Source organism: Saimiri boliviensis, chromosome 9 (assembly GCF_048565385.1).
Source record: "Saimiri boliviensis isolate mSaiBol1 chromosome 9, mSaiBol1.pri, whole genome shotgun sequence".
Classification (NCBI taxonomy): Eukaryota; Metazoa; Chordata; class Mammalia; order Primates; family Cebidae; genus Saimiri; species Saimiri boliviensis.
Window position 1 is genome coordinate 53,088,238 of NC_133457.1, and position 19,125 is coordinate 53,107,362.

At 38.1% G+C, this 19,125-nt stretch overlaps 1 protein-coding gene across 3 annotated transcripts in view; it reads left to right on the top strand.

Moving 5' to 3' along the window:
* STAG1 (STAG1 cohesin complex component) overlaps window positions 1-19,125 on the top strand; it is a 417,614-nt gene that overhangs the window by 114,784 nt on the left and 283,705 nt on the right. For all 3 annotated transcript variants that reach the window (XM_074405880.1, XM_074405879.1, XM_003930952.4), the window contains 2 exons: window positions 8,095-8,206; window positions 16,473-16,575. In XM_074405880.1, the coding sequence (XP_074261981.1) occupies window positions 8,178-8,206; window positions 16,473-16,575 (132 nt within the window). In that variant the 5' untranslated portion in view covers window positions 8,095-8,177. The remainder of the gene's footprint in view (window positions 1-8,094; window positions 8,207-16,472; window positions 16,576-19,125) is intronic.

Genomic DNA, 19,125 nt, shown 5'->3' on the forward strand with positions numbered 1-19,125 from the left:
TGCCTCTTGGGTTGAAGCTATTCTTCTGCCTCAGCTCCCTAAGTAACTGGTATTACAGGCACGCGCCACCACTCCTGGCTAATTTTTTTTATTTTTAGTATAGAAGAGATTTCACCATGTTGGCCAGACTGGTCTCAATCTCCTGACCTTGGCCTCCCAAAGTGCTGGGATTACAGGCATGAGCCACAGCTCCTGGCCTGCTAAGAGATTCTTTAAGCTCAGGTAAAGTTTTAGAAATGTGGAAGGATTGAATTAATGAAATACTAATCTTTACCTGAATAGCGAATTCTTGTGATTCAACAATAAGACCTTGTACTTCACAAATAAAGCTACATGTAATTAGAAATAAACTACTTCAGATACCACTGTCCTGTAAGCACTTTTTTTGATTCAATTAATAAGCATTTATGAAACAGTGTTATATGCTATGTAATGATAAGGCTAGCAGTTCTATTTGCATCATTTTTTCTCCCTCTCATTGTTCATGGCATATGTATCCACCATTACAGTATTAACAATAATTTCACTGCCCTTAAAATCCTCTGTACTCTGCTTGTTCATCCTGCCTGGCCCTGGTGGGATCTTCATACTTTTGCCTTTTCCAGAATGCCATAGTGTGTTGGAATCATACAGTATGTATCTTTTACAGATTTTTCTTTTATTAGTACTCACTTAAAGATTCCTTTATATCTTCTTTTTTTTGGGGCGGGGGGTGCGGGGTGGGCGTAGATGGAGTTTCGCTCTTGTTACCCAAGCTGGAGTGCTATGGTGCGATCTTGGCTCACCGCAACCTCCGCCTCCTGGGTTCAGGCAGTTCTCCTGCCTCAGCCTCCTGAGTAGCTGGGATTACAGGCACGTGCCACCATGCCCAGCTAATTTTTTGTATTTTTAGTAGAGACGGGGTTTCACCTTGTTGACCAGGATGGTCTCGATCTGTTGACCTCATGATCCACCCGCCTCGGCCTCCCAAAGTGCTGGGATTACAGGTTTGAGTCACTGTGCCCGGTGATTCCTTTATATCTTCTTATGGCTTGATAACTCATTTCTTTTTTTTTTTTTTTTGAGACGGAGTTTCGCTCTTGTTACCCAGGCTGGAGTGCAATGGCGCGATCTCGGCTCACCGCAACCTCCGCCTCCTGGGTTCAGGCAATTCTCCTGCCTCAGCCTCCTGAGTAGCTGGGATTACAGGCACGCACCACCATGCCCAGCTAATTTTTTGTATTTTTAGTAGAGACGGGGTTTCACCATGTTGACCAGGTTGGTCTCGATCTCTCGACCTCGTGATCCACCCGCCTCAGCCTCCCAAAGTGCTGGGATTACAGACTTGAGCCACCGCGCCCGGCCAACTCATTTCTTTTTAGCGCTAAAGAATATTCTATTGTCTGGATATATCTCAGTTTATCTGTTCACCCACTGAAGGACATTTTGGTTGCTTCCAGGTTTTAGCAATTACGAATAAAACTGTTATAAGCAACTGCGTGAAGGTTTTCATGTGAAAAACAAAGGGAAAACCATAAAACTCTTTCTTTTTTTGAGATAGAGTTTTACTTAGTGCCATTGTACTCCAGCCTGGGCAATATCTCGGCTCACTGCAACCTCTGTCTCTGGAGTTCAAGCGATTTTCCTGTCTCAGCCTCCTGAGTAGCTGGGATCACAGGCATTCACCACCACGCCTGGCTATTTTTGTATTTTTTACTAGAGACTGGGTTTCTCTATGTTGGTCAGGCTGGTCTTGCACTCCTGACCTCAGGTGATCTGCCTGCCTCAGCCTCCCAAAATGCTGGAATTACAGACATGAGCACTACACCCGGCCCATAAAACTCTTAAGGGTAACATAGTAAAAACTCTCAGGCCAGGTGCAGTGGCTCATTCCTGTAATCCCAGCACTTTGGGAGGCTGAGATGGGAGGATTACTCCTATGGGCTTCATTTCCTTTGGGTAAAGTTTTCAACTTGTTTGGGTAAACTATGAGGACAGCAGTTACTAGATTGTATAGTAAGAGTATGTTTATTTTGTAAGAATACAAAAAGTGGCTTCCAAAGTGCCTATACCATTTTGCATTTTTGCCAGAAATGAATGAGAGTTCCTGTTGCTCCATATCCTCGCCAGCATTTCATGGTTGTAGTGTTTTGACTTTTAGGTGAGCAGTGGTATCTCATTTTAATTTGCAGTTTCCTAATGATATATCATGTGCTTATTTGCCATAATGTCTTTTGCAAAGCAGAAGTTTCTTGGTTTGTTTGTGTTTGTTTTCAAAGAGATAGGGTCTCACTATGTTGACCTGGTTGGTCTAGAACTCCCATCTTGGCCTCCCAAAGTGCTGGGATTACAGGCATGAGCCACTGTGCCTGGCCTCGTAGTTTCTACTATGTTACCCTTGAGAGTTTTATGGTTTTCTCTTTGTCATTAGGGCTTTGATCCATTTTGAGTTAATTTCAGTGAAAGGTATGAGGTCTGCATCTATATATATATTGCATATGAGGTCTACATTTATATGTATGTTAGATTTTATATATATATATATATATATATATATATATATATATATATATATATAATGTAAAACTATATAGTTTTCATTTAGCTGTCCAGTTATTCCAGCATCATTTGTTGAAAAGACTCTCTTCTCCAGCATATTGCTTTTGTGGCTTTGTCAAAGGTTAGCTTGATGAAGCTGTGAATGGCAGAAACTCTATCTCTACTAAAAATACAAAAAATAGCCAGACATGGTGGTGCATGCCTATAATCCCAGCTACTCAGGAGGCGGAGGCAGGAGAAAAAAAAAAAAAAGCAAATATTTTTATCCACAAACATACAGTCACTGTCTTTTTTTGGTTGTTTTTGTTGTTTCTGGATATCTTTTTTTTTTTTTTTTTTTTTTTGGGAGACAGAGTCTCGCTCCGTCACCCAGGCTGTAGTGCAGTGGCACGATCTTGGCTCATTACAACCTCCACCTCCTAGGTTCAAGCAGTTCTCCTGCCTCAGCCTCCCAAGTTGCTGGGACTTACAGGCATGCAGCACCATGCCTGGCTAGTTTTTGTATTTTTAATAAAGATGGAGTTTAACCACGTTGGCCAATCTGGTCTCGAACTCCTGATCTCAGGTATCCACCCACTTTGGCCCCCTAAAATGCTGGGATTATAGGCATGAGCCACCACACCTGGCCTCTGGATTTCTTACATTAGAATCTTACTGTTTTCGTATATAGATTCTACATATTTTGTTGGATTTACACCTAGGAATTTAATTCTTTGATGTGAATGCAGATGATAGTATGTTTTTCATTTAAAATTCTCTGTGTTCATTGCTGGTCTACAGGAAAGTGATTGACTTTTATATATTAACCTTGTATTTTGAAACCTTGGTATAATAGCTTGTTAATTCCGGGAGATGTTTTATTTCGCCTTTGTCAGTTCTTTCAGATTTTCTGTATAGACAGTTTTATCCTCTGGAAATAAAGTTTTATTTTTTCTTTCCCAAGCTGTGTACCTTTTTAAATTTTCTTTCTCTTATTGCATTAGCCAGGACTTTCAGTGTGATGTGAAAAAGGAGTGGTCGAGAATAGAATCCTAGCCGTTTTCCTGGTTTAACAGGAAAAGCTTTGAGTTTCTTGCCATTACATGTGATATTAGCTGCAGTGTTTTGGAGATGCTCTTTATTGAGTTGAGATTGTTCCTCTCGATTTCTCATTTACTGAGATTATTTATTATGAATGGGTGTTGGATTTTGTCAAGTGCTTTTTCTTTGTCTTTTGATATGATCATGTAGGTTTTTTTTTTTTTAGCTCTCGATGTGATGTATTATATTAATTGATTTTTGAATGTTGAACCAGCCTTGCATACCTGAGATAAATCCCTCTTGATCCTCATGTAGAATTCTTTTTACACATTATATGTTTCGATTCCCTGATGTTTCTGTTGAGGATTTTTGCATATATGTTTATTAGAGATATTGATGTAATGTTTTTGTATAGTTTGGTGTCATAGAAATGCTTCATAGAATGAATTAGAAAGTAGTTTTTTACTTCTTTTTTGGAAGATTGATGTTAATTCTTTTTAAACCATGTATGGTATAATTGGGCAATAAGGCCATCTGGTCCTGGATTTTTCTTTGTTTGGAGATTTTTGATAACTGATTCAGTGTCTCATTATAGTTCTGTTCACATTTGTTATTTCTTTTGGGCTAGTTTCGATGAATTGTGCATTTCTAGGAATTTGTCCATTTACTATGTTACTAAATTTGTTAGCATACGTCATTTACCGTATTCTCTGGCCCCTTCTCTATTTTTTTATAAAGAGTCATTTTATCTAAAGATTTGTTAATTTTGTTGACCTTTTTCAACAACAAACTTTTGGTTTCATTGGTTGTATTATTTTTCTAATAATAATATAATTTGTGTGTGCCCTAATTTTGATTAATTTCTTTAGTTTGGTGCCTTTGGGCTTAGTTTACTCTTTGTATTTTTTTTCTTAAGTTGTAGAATTAGTTCATTTATTTAAGTTTTTTCTAATATGTTGATTTTTACAGCCATATTTCCTTTTGAGCGCTGCTTTTGCTACATCCCATACATTTTGATATATTTTGTTTTATGTATCTCAAAGTATTCTAATTTCCTTTAGTTTTTTAAAAAATGTATTTTGAGATTCTGTTGTTAAGGGTCTATACCTTTATGATTTTTTTTTATGTCTTTGTAATGAAATGAATCGGACCCCTCCCCCCCAATTATATGGTGTCTGTAATGTCTTATTTTGGGGGTGGGGGCCTGAGACAAGGGTCTCTGTCACTCAGGGTGGAGTATAGTGGCCCAATCATGGCTCATTGCAGCCTCAACCTCCTGAGCTCAAGTGATCCTCCCACCTCAGCCTCTCAAATAGAGTAGCTGCAGCCACAGGTAGGTGCCACCACACCTGCTTAGTTTTAAAATTTTATTTCTCCTTCCTTAAATTTTTATTTATTTATTTATTTAGGGACAGGGTCTCACTCTGTCACCCAGGCTGGAGTGCAATGATATGATTGATCTTTGCTGACTGCATCCTCTGCCTCCTGGGTTCAAGTGATTCTCCCTCCTCAGCCTCTTGAGTAGCTGGGATTTTAGGTGCCCACCACCACGCGTGGCTAATTTTTTTTTTTTTTTAAAGTAGAGATAGGGTTTCACCATGTTCGCCAGCCTGGTCTTAGACTCCTGACCTCAAGTGATTTCCCTGCCTCGGCCTTTCATAGTGCTGGGATTATAAGTGTGAGCTACTGTACATGGACAGTTTTTAAATTTTCTGTAGAGATGGACCCTTTATATATTGCCTGGGCTGGTCTCGAACTCCTGGCCTCCAGTGATCCTCCTGCCTCAGCGTATAATATTCTCCCCCACCACTTTTTTTTTTTTTTTTTTGGATAGAGTCTTTTGGTCTCTCGCCCAGGTTGGAGTGCAGTGACACAATCTCTGCCGACTGCAACCTCTGCCTTCTGAGTTCAAGCCATTATCCTGCCTCAGCTTCCCAAGTAGCTGGGATTATAGGCACATGCCACCACACCTAGCCAATTTTTATATTTTTAGTGGAAATGGGGTTTCACCATGTTGGCTAGGTTTGTCTTGAGCTCCTGACCTCACGTGATCCACCTGCCCCAGCCTCTCAAAGTGCTGGGATTACAGGCGTGAATCACCGTACCTGGCCTTCCTTTAGCATTTCCTATGGAGCATGTCTATGGTCAAATCCCTTCAGGTCTTGCTTTTCTATGAATGTCTTAATTTCTCCACTGAGGGATGATTTTATGGGATATATAGTTCTTTTTTAATGGTTTTTCTTTCAGCACTTTAGTTATGTCATCCTACTGCCTTTTTTTTGCTTCCATGATGACGTTTTAAAATTTTTGTTTTTAGGCAAGGGATACTTTCTGGCAAAAACTGGAAAGTCTGCTGGACAGATTCCAAAAGAGGTTTAACTAGAAAAAAAATGGACATTCAGAATATTAAAATGTTTTCACTCTGGGAATCATCTTTTCACCTCCCCCATGCCGTTTGATGTTACTGTTAAAAGCTATAGTTATCTGTTTAGTGATTTTTCCCCCAAACTACTTTTTCCCAGACTATCTTTCTTGTCATTTGTGGTCACTAATATTTTTCATCTTGGCGATCAAACTGGTAACCTGACAGATTTACCTAAAGAATTTGTGCCAAAAAGGGCATAAAAGCCCTCTGTTTCTATTTGCAGATAGGCTCTGTACTGAAGTATTTTTGGAATAAACAGCCCGGGCACTTGCAGCTTGGCCTTAGTCCTTATCTTCTGCTTGTGCAGAGCTCAAAGATCAGTTAGAGGTGTATGCTTGTGCTTCTCTCAGGCCGCCTCTGACCATGTTTTTAGCCTTGGGCATGCGTGTAGCACCTTGAATTCTCCAGAATACATGGGAATCTTTAAAAGCCCTTAGTCTCTAACATATCTTCCTCCTTAGACTCTTTATTCTGAGGCTTTACACATTGCTACGTGTCTTATATGCTGTCTCTTGCCCCAGAGAGCTATGTGTAGTGTATATATTTAAATCCTTTCAACAGATGACACCTGGGAATCTCTTCAAAATGCCCTTTAAAACGCTATCATTTTCGAGAAGAAGGTTTATATTGCTCCCACAGGTACCAGCAAGCTGCACCAAGAGTTTGGTCTGCTGTCCCCATTAACACTGTTGAGTTAGTGAATGGGTGATGATAGGCTAGTAAGCAGAAGATGCTATAGTGCCTACACGCCAAATTTTGCAGCTTCTTCCTTTGTTAAACACCTCTCCCTTTGTAAGTTTTATTAGATTCAAGAATTCTGTAAAAGTTTACCTTTGTCAGTTTATAAGTGTTTTACTGGAGAGGCTTATTCTTGAAGTTTTCTACTCAACTATTTCCCGTGATATCACTCCTTTCAGTTTTTTGAAAGATTATCACTTGGTTTGTAATTCAGGGTTGACTTTTTCCTTCTTCTCAGCGCTTTAAAGATGTTATTCCATTGTCTTTGAACTTGCATAGTTTACAGTAGGAAGTCTGATACTAATCTTTGTCCTTCTCTGTGTGATGTGTCCTGTTCTTCAGCTTCCTTTTGAATTTTCCATTTAACTTTGGTTTTTAGCAATTTGTGTATTTTGGTGTATTCTGCTCGGGAATTCTCTGATTTTACATCTCTTTTAATATCTTACATGATTTTTTGAACATTCTTCTCCATTATGTCTTCAGATATCTGTTCTGCCTGGTACTTTGTCTTTCTGCCTGGAATTCTAACTATACCTGTGTTTTTCCACTTGATACTGTATAATGGTCTATGATGGACTGTTAGGTCTTACTACCCTACCCCTGCTTTTAGAAAATATGAGACTTTATGTTTTTTAGAGCCTTTTTATGTTCACAGCAAATTTGAAGGAAAGTATAGAGTGTTTTCTTATGTCCCTTCACTTGCTCAGCCTACCGTACTATCAACATCCTGCACCAGAGGAGTGCATTTTTTAACAGCTGATCAACCTATATTGGCACGTCATTATCACCCCGAGTTGCTACTTAAAATTAGGATTGACTCTTAACTGTTGGTGTCCATGAGTTTTTACAAATCTGTAAAATGACATATCCATCATTATACATGTATGTCATTTAGAATAGTTCACTGTGCTAAAAATCTTCTGTGATCTGCCTGCTCATCCCCTTCACCCACTAATCCCCGGTAACCACTGATTCTTTTACTGTCTCCATAGTTTTGCCATTTGACATTCCAGAATGTTATATGATTGAAATCTTGCAGTATGTATCCTTTTCAGATTGGCTTCTTTACTTAGTAATATGTGTTTAAGGTTCCTTCATGCCTTTTTGTGGCTTTCAAGCTAATTTATTTTTAATGCCAAATAAAATTTCATTGTGAGGATTATTCATTCACTTATTGAGGTCATCTTGGTTGCTTCCAGGTTTTGACAGTTATGAATAAAACTGCTATAAACATCTGTGGACATTAGTTTTCAGCTCATTTGGGTAAATACCAAGTAGTGTGATTACTGGTAGTGGTGTATATTAATTGTAGTTTATGTATTCTGTCATCCTCATTTTATTTTAAAATAATTTCTTTTTTTTTCAATTGACAGGATTGCCTTTGAGGTTATTTTAAAAGTTTTGAATTCTACAGCACTTGATTATTTTGCTGCATTGTGAAAGGACCTCTCCAGCAATGATTACTTCAGAATTACCAGTGTTACAGTAAGTATTGCAATTTTTTTAAAGGAAAATTTTGGGATATTTATTTCTCTAAATGCCCTCTTTGATGAGACATTGCAAAGTATGTTATTTGATGTTGGGACAATATGTTTGCAATCTAAGTAGTAGGGTATATAATTACCATATCCATTTATGGCTTTTGCTATTCAAATTGTCACTATGTTTTCTGATACTCAACAAAATAGATGTTAATGTCCTATCTCAGGAGTCAGCAAACTATGGCCCATGGGCCAAATCTGTCATGTCTTTTTGCAAAATAAAATTTTGGATCAGAGCCAAAGTCATCCTTTACATACCGTTTATGACTACTTTGTATTACAAGGGTGATAGTGATTGTATTGCCTGGAAAGCCAAAAATATTTAGTCTGGCCATTTACAAAAAATAGGTTGCTGTTCCCCATCTTATACCATAATCTTTCTCTTCCTGCTCCCTGCTCACTTCCAATTTCTTTATTATGATTCTTACTTTTTTCTTTGAGATTGTTGAGGAGTTCTGGCTACCAGAAGAAATCCAAGGGATATACCAGTTGACAGTTTTTGATGGCATCCCATTAGATTTGTTGGAGTTATAGGACAGATTTAGAATTGGGACTTACACGCTTTTTTTGAGATGGAATTTCCCACTGTTGCCCAGGCTGGAGTGCAGTAATGCGATCTCGGCTCGCTACAATCTCTGCCTCCTGGGTTCAAGTGATTCTCCTGCATCGGTAGTATTACAGGCACGTGCCACCATGCCTGATTAAATTTTGTGTTTTTAGTAGAGGTGGGGTTTCATTATGTTGGCAAGGCTGGTCTTTCAACTCCTTACCTCAGGTGATTTGCCTGCCTCAGCCTCCCATAGTGCTGGGATTATAGGTGTGAGCCACTGTGCCAGCTAGATTTAAAATTGGAATTTATTTTTGGGAAATGTGGTCACAGAAATGGCAGATACTGTTCCATTCACAGCTGTTGTGATGCAAATGGGGAATCTGAATTCTTTGATTCTGTGTGCTAGCAGTGATTTAGATATAATGAAAGTGATGAGCACTTAAAGCAATTATTTATGTATTATTACTACTCAATTCATTTACATACCTTATTTCCAAGAGACAACCTCTGGTTGATCTTTTGGCCTTTTATTTCCCTTCCAGCATTCTAAGACACAAAGCTATCCAAATTTCTTTACCCGCTTGAAAAATCATTAATATCGTCCTTCTGTCCTTTCCCTGACAAATGGGGGATAAGATTTATTTCTGCCTACTTATCTCATTCTTTTTTACCCCTGGACCTGAAAATAATATCATACATGTAAATATATGAACATATATGAATACCATATAGCTACCCATATTTATATGATATTTAAGTTTGGAGGTCCTCTTACATACAGTATTTTCTTTCTTTTCTTTGTTCTTACGCACTTCTGCCCTTACCTGGATAACTCACTATCTATTTAAGTCTTAGGCACAAGATTCCAGCAGGCTTTCTCTGATTTTCTTGAAGTTGGGGTGGTCCTTCTGTGTTCTAACAATGCCCTGTACTTTTTTTCAGTTACCATACTTAATGTAGCATTTTATAACCATCTCTTCTTTTTTTCTGACCCATCTCCTAAAATGTGTTGAGTGCCTTACTTTTATATGTCCTGCTGCTAGGACACTGTTGAGTATTAGGCAGGCCTGTAATAGCTCTTTGATAAAATATGAAACAGAGGTTATATTTAAATTGAAGTTGTATTGGCTGGGCGCAATGGCTCAAGCCTGTAATCCCGGCAGTTTGGGAGGCCGAGGCAGGTGGATCACGAGGTCAAGAGATCAAGGCCATCCTGGTCAACATAGTGAAACCCCGTCTCTACTAAAATACAAAAATTAGCTGGGCATGGTGGTGTGTGCCTGTAATCCCAGCTACTCAGGAGGCTGAGGCAGAAGAATTGCCTGAACCCAGGAGGCGGAGGTTGCAGTGAGCCAAGATCGTGCCATTGCACTCCAGCCTAGGTAACAAGAGCGAAACTCTGTCTCAAAAAAAAAAAAAAAAAAAAAAAAAAGAAGTTGTATTAAATGAGTGTGTATTGGCATTATGATATTTAATATGTCATGCTTTGTGAGTGAATTTTTTTCAGAAAAATGTTAGTGTAATATATCTGTGTGTAGGTCCTGGACAGTGGCGATCTGGGAACTGGGTAAATGAACTCTGGTTTAGATCTGTCAGCTGAAGATGGCACTCTTGGTCAAGCTGAGATGTCCAGTTTTGGTTTTTAAAATGTAGACACTAGAAAGACCACTCTAGTGATTATCCTTATTATTCCTTGGCTTACTTAGATACTATAATTGCTGTTGGATTTGTCACCTTAGTCCTGTTAATTCGTAAGCATTGTCAAAGCATTTTCATTTACTACGTTATTTATATTTCAGGAAGTATGCTAGGTTCTAGGTAGATACAACATGTAGAGTAATTTAGTTTCTTTTTGCTGTAAAGCTTGTAAAAATAGATATTAATCCAAGTGGGATTAGAAAGAAGAAGGGAAGAGAGTATTAGGCCCAGACTGAGATTATGTCATATAAGGACGCTAAGGTATGTTTGAGGGCTTGAAATCAAACCTCCCCCCACCCCACCCCCATTTGTTTTCTCCTGCATTGGTGATGGAGAGTGACGTAAGATAAACTGTGAGTAGGGAGGAACAATGTCATATCGGTAACTGCTAAGTTATGTTCAGAATTACATTTTTTTGTCCTCAGCCTGTATACTAGTCCATTTTCACACTGTTTTAAGAACTACTGGAAACTGTGTAATTTATAAGGAAAGGAGGTTTAATTGACTCATGGCATGGCTGGCTGGGGAGGCCTCAGGAAACTTAACAGTCATGGCGGAAGGAATTGGGGAAGCAAGCACGTTCTTCACAAGACAGCAGGAGAGAGAGAAGAGGAGTGGAGGAAAGTGTCACACTTTTAAACCATCAGATCTGATGAGAACTCACTGTCACAAAAACAGCATAGAGGAAACAGCTCCCGTGATCCATTCACCTCCCACCAGGTTCCTTTCTTGACAGGTGGGGATTACAGTTCAAGATGAGATTTAGGTGAGGAAACAGGGCCAAACCGTATCAGCATGTAAAGATGTAATAAGATATATACTTAGAAAGTTATTTATGGGCCAGGTGCAGTGGCTCAAGCCTGTAATCCCAGCACTTTGGGAGGCCGAGGCGGGTGGATCACGAGGTCGAGAGATCGAGACCATCCTGGTCAACATGGTGAAACCCCGTCTCTACTAAAAATACAAAAAAATAACTGGGTATGGTGGCACGTGCCTGTAATCCCAGCTACTCAGGAGGCTGAGGCAGGAGAATTGCCTGAACCCAGGAGGCGGAGGTTGCGGTGAGCCGAGATCACGCCATTGCACTCCAGCCTGGGTAACAAGAGCGAAACTCCGTCTCAAAAAAAAAAGAAAGTTATTTATTACAGTATAGTATTAGATGGGAAGAGCCAACTAGAAAGAAGGAGACCTATCAGACCAAGGACGATTGCAAAGATGATAACTTAAAGTAGTTTCACTGGAGATGGAGAGAGGTAGACAGAATTGTAGAGGCAAAATCATTTTTTAAGTAAGATTTGAACTTATTCTTCCATGCTCTTAATTTATGTTAGTAGTGTTATAAATGTGAACGTTAGCCACTTGCAGGAGTTTTGAAGAGCAATTGGTCAAAGTTTGAATTTGCATACTCCTTGACCTGTCATTTTCACTGCATATATCCTGGAGAGAAACTTGATTGTGTAGTAAGATTTTTTTAATGTACAAGGACAGTCATTTCAGCTCTGTTTGTAATAGTGCAGAACTAGAGACAAACTAAGTGCTCATTGATAGGGAAGTAGTTAAATAAGTTCTGTGCATATTATGGAGTGCCATTCAGGAATCTAATGTATTTATATGGAACATTCTCGTGTATTTAACACTTTAAAAATTGAAATATTGATACTGATATATATTTTGAGAGCAAGAGGTGCAAAAGCCTAAATATGGCAGTGTCAAACTATTAACAGTGGTATTCTGCAGATTGGGATTCGGTGTTAGGATGAGATAAAGTGAAACTTTTTTTTCTTATATCTTTCTTCTGTTCCTTGAAAGTTTTTTCCCCAAAAGCGTAGAATTTGTGTATATGTCCTAATAATTAAATATACTAATGGGAGTGCATTAGCTGTTTGTTGGCAATAGTTCTCATTGTTTTAGCTGAGTGCGGTTGGCAGCATTATTAAACAAATTGTACTTTTTTGACTATTGGTAGAGGCATCAATAAACTATACGGCTGAAGAATAGGTTAGTTTCGCTAATGTCACTTATTATGTTCTAGAACCAACTTGCTCCTGTAGGAGATTGATGCTTATAAATCTGCCTGGAGATTTATAAGCATCAAAAGCATTTGTAGATTTTGTCCACACAAGACAAATACAAAACATAGTATTTGCATTGTAGTATCTTAGCATGAAAATAGAAACTTCAGGTTTTTCTTGAGATCTTACTGGACTCTGCCACTTACTAAGTGTGCAACTGTGGACAAGTTTATCAGATTTTCAGATTTTTAATTTCCTCATTCATAAAATCAGTTAGATAACATGCTTCTTACAAGGTTTTTGTGCATATGTAATCTAGATAACATATGTAAACTGACACAGTCTATATTGAACATGTGTTTGTATTATAGTAAGGAAAAAAGCAATATGATTTATTGTTCAGTAGAGAAAAATAAGATTGATTGGATCTGGGTTGGCAAATACTGCTAGTGGTTCAGATGCCTCTTTTAAATAAAATACTGAAACATAGCCACATCCATTCATTTGCATATTGCCTATGGCTGCATTTATGGTGTGCCACCGGGGTTGAGTGGTAGCTTTGGAGAACTTAAGACCTGTAAGCCTAAAATACAAACTGTATGGTTTCTCTGTCTTTCTCTCTCTCTCTTTCTTTTCTTTCCTTTTCTTTTGTTTATTTTTTCTTTTCTTTTCTTTCGCTCTCTCTTTTTCTCTCTCTCCCTTTCCTTTTCCTTTTTCTTTTCCTTTTCTTCCCCTTCCCGTCCCTGTGTCCTGTCTTGTCCTGTCGTATCTTATCCTGTCCTGTGTTCTAGCGATTCTTGTGCGTCAGCCTCCTGAGTAGCGCCACCATGCCTGGGTAATTTTTGTATTTTTAGTAGAGATGGGGTTTCACTTCGTAGGCCAGGCTGGTCTTGAACTCCTGACCTCGTGATTCACCTGCCTCAGCCTCCCAAAGTGCTGGGATTACAGGCGTGAGCCACCGTGCCTGGATATATGGTTCTGTATGAAAACGTTTCGCTGACCCTGGACATAATTGACAACATTATTTATAGTTTTTTTTGTTGTTGTTGTTGTTGTTGTTGTTGTTGTTGTTGTTTTGTTTGTTTTTGAGACAGATTTCGACTCAGTCGCCCAGGCTGGAGTGCAGTGGCACTGTCTGGGCTCACTGCAATCTCCATCTGCCAGGTTCAAGCAATTCTTGTGCCTCAGCCTCCCATAGTGTTGGGATTACAGGCGTGAGCCATTGCATTCATCTTATTTACAGTTTTAAATACCAGATTAACTTTGAAGATTTATAAGTGGTGGAGTAATTTGATAACTTTGAAGATTTAGAAGTGGGAAGTAATATGATGGGAGAATGTTACTGGCAGTGGTGTGTAGAATGGCTTGAATAAGCAGAAGCAGGGAGATAAATTGAGATTCTCACAGGAAATGGTGATTGTGGTCGTTATCCTTAAAAGTAAGAAGCAGATTATATTTCGCTGAGAAGGATGGCTGAGGAGGGATTATGTTAGCAGAAGGCACTAGAAGACTGATACCATTCTGTCAATTTGAGTTCATAGGATAATGGTGACAATAAATTTGTATAATAATTTAAAGCACATTTATGCACTAACCTAAATCAGTAAATTAATGGTATTTCTGTGAGTAGAAAGCCAGACACAAGTCAGGATTGGACTTAATTTTAGATGTGGCATTTGGCCAGTTTGAGGTGGCATTCAAATAGGCATGTCACACATGCAAGTTAAAAATCTTGAATCAGAGATCTGCAATGTGGTGAGGTGTACTGATAAGGTATTGAAGTCATTTGCATAGAAGTTACACATAAACTGGATGAAATCTTCAAGGGAGCATAATATAAATGAAGAAGAGCAGACCTAAGAGTTGAGCTTTAAGGAAGAGGGAATGAGCCTAAGAAGAGCATTTGGTGAAGGAGATTGAGAAATAGTAGATTGTGAGTTGGACTTACCATTTGCCACATACCTTTCCTACTCTTTACAATTTTATGCAGATCTTTAATTCAGTAATGTAGAATTTAGTGAAGAGATTCTTGTTCATGCTGTCTAAACCTTTTCAATTCTGTGTTGAAGCCAGCCTGTGAGAGTCGAATACTAAATGTTTAGGAATTTCACAAGCCGACTAAACACAACATGTCCATTTTAAAAAGTTATATAAGCTTAAAATTAAATGTCATATGAAAAATAAAAACAGTAAATACTCAAAACTCATCACTTCCTTATTATTTTGTGTTACTATTTATGCTCTTGAAGTTGTTATTTAAACCTATTGTTTGTTTGTGGTAGAAATATGTTTTAATGCTGCACTACTGTTTATTACTTCCCAATTCACTTTGGTTATGCCACTTTAGTCAAATGGTACTCAGTGACCGGGGTGGGGGTGGGGGTGGGGAGGAAGAAATTGGCTATGGTAGGAGTATGTACACCATGAAAATCAGCACATCATAAAAATCAATGCTTTATTTATTGTTTTGTTGATTATAGACTTAAGAAAGTAATAGAGAAGTTGTTAACAATGCAGATTCAACTTAAAGGTGTATGGGATGGCGTATATCATTACAATACAAATAACAAAAAATTGAGGAAGTATTTTCCCTCAACCCATATCTGAGTCAGCAGAGAAGCTGCTCACAACATTGACTAAAGAGTAAAGTTTCAACAAATGTCTTTATCATTTTACTTGCATCCTACTCATTAAAGTGAACAAAAACAGCAACCACCTTTCATGTTAACATTCCTATACATTCATTAGTTGTAGCTGTAGTTTAGATTCCTATATAAGAGTTGGGCAAAAATATCAAAATTATTTTGTGAGAATCAATTGGTTATGTGGAATTTACAATAAAGAGTATTTTGTGTTTTATTGTTGTTTGTAAGTTAAGTGCTAAGTATCCTTTATGTCTTTCTTTCTTTTTTTTTTTTTTTTTTTTTTTGAGACGGAGTCTTGCTCTGTTGCCCAGGCTGGAGTGCAGTGGCGTAATCTTGGCTCACTGCAACCTCTGCCTCCACGTCTCAGATGATTCTTCTGCCTCACCCTCCTGCATGGCTGGGATTACAGGCAGGCATTACCACACCAGCTAATTTTTCTGTTTTTAGTCGAGATGGGAATTCAGTATGTTGGCCAGTCTTGTCTCTAATTCTTGATATCAGGTGATCTGCCTGCCTTGGCCTCCCAAAGTGCTGGGATTACAGAGGGTGAGCTACCATCCCCAGTTAGAGATGTCTTAATACTTATAACTTAGGGGTGTGTGTGTGTGTGTGTGTGTGTGTGAAGAGCCAGTGGTCAAACATTAACTGGCACAACACTGACTTTCATGACTTTATGAAATGAATAAAAATCCTCCTAAACCTTTATGTTTTTATGCTGAAGAATTAGTCTTTTGCAAGTATATTTTGTATTTATTTTTGTATAGCAGCTATCATTTCTTCTTGTTCATTTCCCTCTTTTATTTGAGGGATTCATTTCATTTACTGTTATATAAAATTAGGCAGCAAAGACAACATTAGTTTGCTAAAGAGTTTTTCTGAAATAGAGGTATAAACCACTTCTAATCAGCCATATAGCAGTAGATAAGGAAAGTAATGAAACAAATGCTGGCCGGGCGCAGTGGCTCAAGCCTGTAATCCCAGCACTTTGGGAGGCCGAGGCGGGTGGATCACGAGGTCGAGAGATCAAGACCATCCTGGTCAACATGGTGAAACCCCGTCTCTACTAAAAATACAAAAAACTAGCTGGGCGTGGTGGTGCGTGCCTGTAATCCCAGCTACTCAGGAGGCTGAGGTAGGAGAATTGCCTGAACCCAGGAGGTGGAGGTTGCGGTGAGCCGAGATCGCGCCATTGCATTCCAGCCTGGGTAACAAGAGCGAAACTCCGTCTCAAAAAAACAAAAAACAAAAAACAAATGCATTGTACTTACTAATTTGTTCACTAAAATAATATAACATTTTTTTTAGGGATTCAACTAATGAAACTACTGCCCATTCCGATGCTGGCAGCGAACTTGAAGAAACAGAGGTCAAAGGAAAAAGAAAAAGGGGTCGTCCTGGCCGGCCTCCAGTATGTATTTTGCTTGTTGTCTTTATTGCTTTAAGAGTGACTGTGTTAATCAGTTTTATATGAGTTGTTAATTGTAATGCTAGTATGGTTAATAGTTTAAAAAAACAGTCAGTGACACAATAGAGATGGGAAACTTTGTTGCATGTAAATTGTGTTGGCAGTGATCAGTAAAAGGAAATTATTGTAGTATGGTTTTGTTGCTGTCCTTCTCTTTGTAAATAAATGGTAGTCCATGTGAAGGAGTAAGAGGTCACTAACAATGGAAGAGGTTTAGTTAGTTAAGACTTCCTGCTTTTCAGGTGGAACTCTGGTTTCTTATGAGCTCCTAAGTACTGTTTTGTAGTTTGGGGGCGGTCTCAGAATATATTCTCATTGATAATCTGATTGAAAAATTTAGAAGAACTCTAGATAATTCTACTTTGAGGGATAGCTTTATGTATTGTAAGAACATCAGTCATAATTTAAGCATGCATAAACCCTCTATTAGATACCGTTATCTGCTTGTCAAAGAATTAAGGCATATGCTGTTCTACATTTGTTTATATGTGATTTGCTGTTAATTTTTTTTTCTATTTTATGAAAGTTCTTTTAATGGAAACTCTTAGCCTCTTCTTAATAGGAGACATTATATAATGAACTTCCCATATTTCCATTATCTAGTTTCAGCAGTTATCAAATCATGGCCAATCTTGTTTCATCTCTTCCCTCCTCCTCCTCTTTTTCCATCCTGTGTTATTTTTAAGGTCATTCTAGACATTTCATTTGTAAATGTTTTAGTGTGTATTGCTAAAAATAAGGGTTTGTTTCTTTTCTTTTCTTTTTTTTACACACCACTACAATTATCATTATCAAGCCCCGGTATAAAATATTTTATTAATATCACCAAATAGCTAGTTTTATAGCTTATAATCATCTTATGAACATTTGGAATCCAGTTTGGTGATTAGAATCATGACACAGGTATGATCCATCCCGTGCAATTGAAATGGTTATGTTGTTTAACCACTTATTACCTATATGTCTTTTATAATGAGTTCCTCAAGAGAACTGGCTTTTTTGATATAGTTAAGTCATTTTTCCTTTTTGCCAGAATTTTTTATTAGTTACTATTTTAGTCCACCCTTAAGATTAAAAAAGATGAAGACTTTCTGAATTTTGCTATACACTTGGTTTTATCCTCTACTTTTTTTTTTTTCTTCTTACGGAGTTTCGTCTTGTTGCCCCGGGCTGGAGTGCGGTGGTGCAATCTTGGCTCATGGCAGTCTCCGCCTCCTGAGTTCAAGTGATTCTCCTGCCTCATCCTCCTAAGTACATGGGATTACAGGCATGCGCCACCATGCCCAGCTAATTTTTGGTACTTTGGGTAGAGGTGGGGTTTCTGTATGTTGATCAGGCTGGTTTCGAACTCCCACACTCAGGTGATCCGCCCACCTCGGTTTCCCACAGTGTTGGGATTATAGACGTTAGCCACTGTGCCTGGCTGTCCTCTACTTTTATTTGAAGGAAAAAAATAACGGGGGATGACATGCCATATAGTAACTTTTTATATTACTTCTTCATTTCTAGAAGTATTTTGTGGTACAGTATTTCTTACAAAATTATTTTGGGAAAAGTGAAAGAGTTCTGCACTTGAAAGTCGGCAGTTACTCTAGTTCCCCTTACTACTGTGTGATTTTTCCAAGACTGTAGGCAAATTTCATTGCTATCCTGGGAATCTGAGGTTATAACTGTAAAATAGGAAATAAGACTAGACTTGCTTAAAGGTAGGTGAATGAATTGCCAACCTTGATTGATTGCTTACTTGAATTTGTTCACCCCTACTTGAAATTCTTCATTTACGGGATTCAGATTAAGTACTGTCCCCTTAAGGAAAGCTTTTCATTTTTCCTGAAAAGAATTTACCATCACTTCAGCAGCAATAATAATTAAACCAGTTCCAAGCAATAATACAATATTATTGTATTATTGCTTGGAACTGGTTTAATTTTTATGTGTATACAACTGAATCCTTGTAATGTTGTGCTTTTTGGATGAAAAGAAGTCTTTGTACCCAAATGCTTAACCCTTTTGTAGTGGGAAATATTGATTTTTAGTGAAGTTACTACTACATAGTCTAGTAAGTAAATAGTACATGTTCATGCCATAATTATAGTGTTGAAAAAGGTGTCAACCAGTGTAAGATAGTAGCATTCTAGCAACTTGTTTTTTTATGTTTCAGTCCATACATTCACACAAATTATTTCACATGGCTATCTAATACTTCTACCTAATTCAGTCAGGCTTTTATCTTGATTGTGGAAACAACATAACACAGCTTCCTGAATTTCTACTTTGAGCTTTGTGTTGGCTTGGTGCTGTTTATGTTATTTAATCCTCACACTAGTGTTATGAAATAGGTCTTAGATGCAGTTTACAGTGTAGAATAAAAAATTTAAAAGTGGTAATTTGCCTAAGGTCACATAGCAAGTAAATGGGAAAGCTAGGATTTGAATTTATATGCTAACTCCCACACTCTTAAGGAAGCCATGCCAAGCTGTTAATTAATCTTGA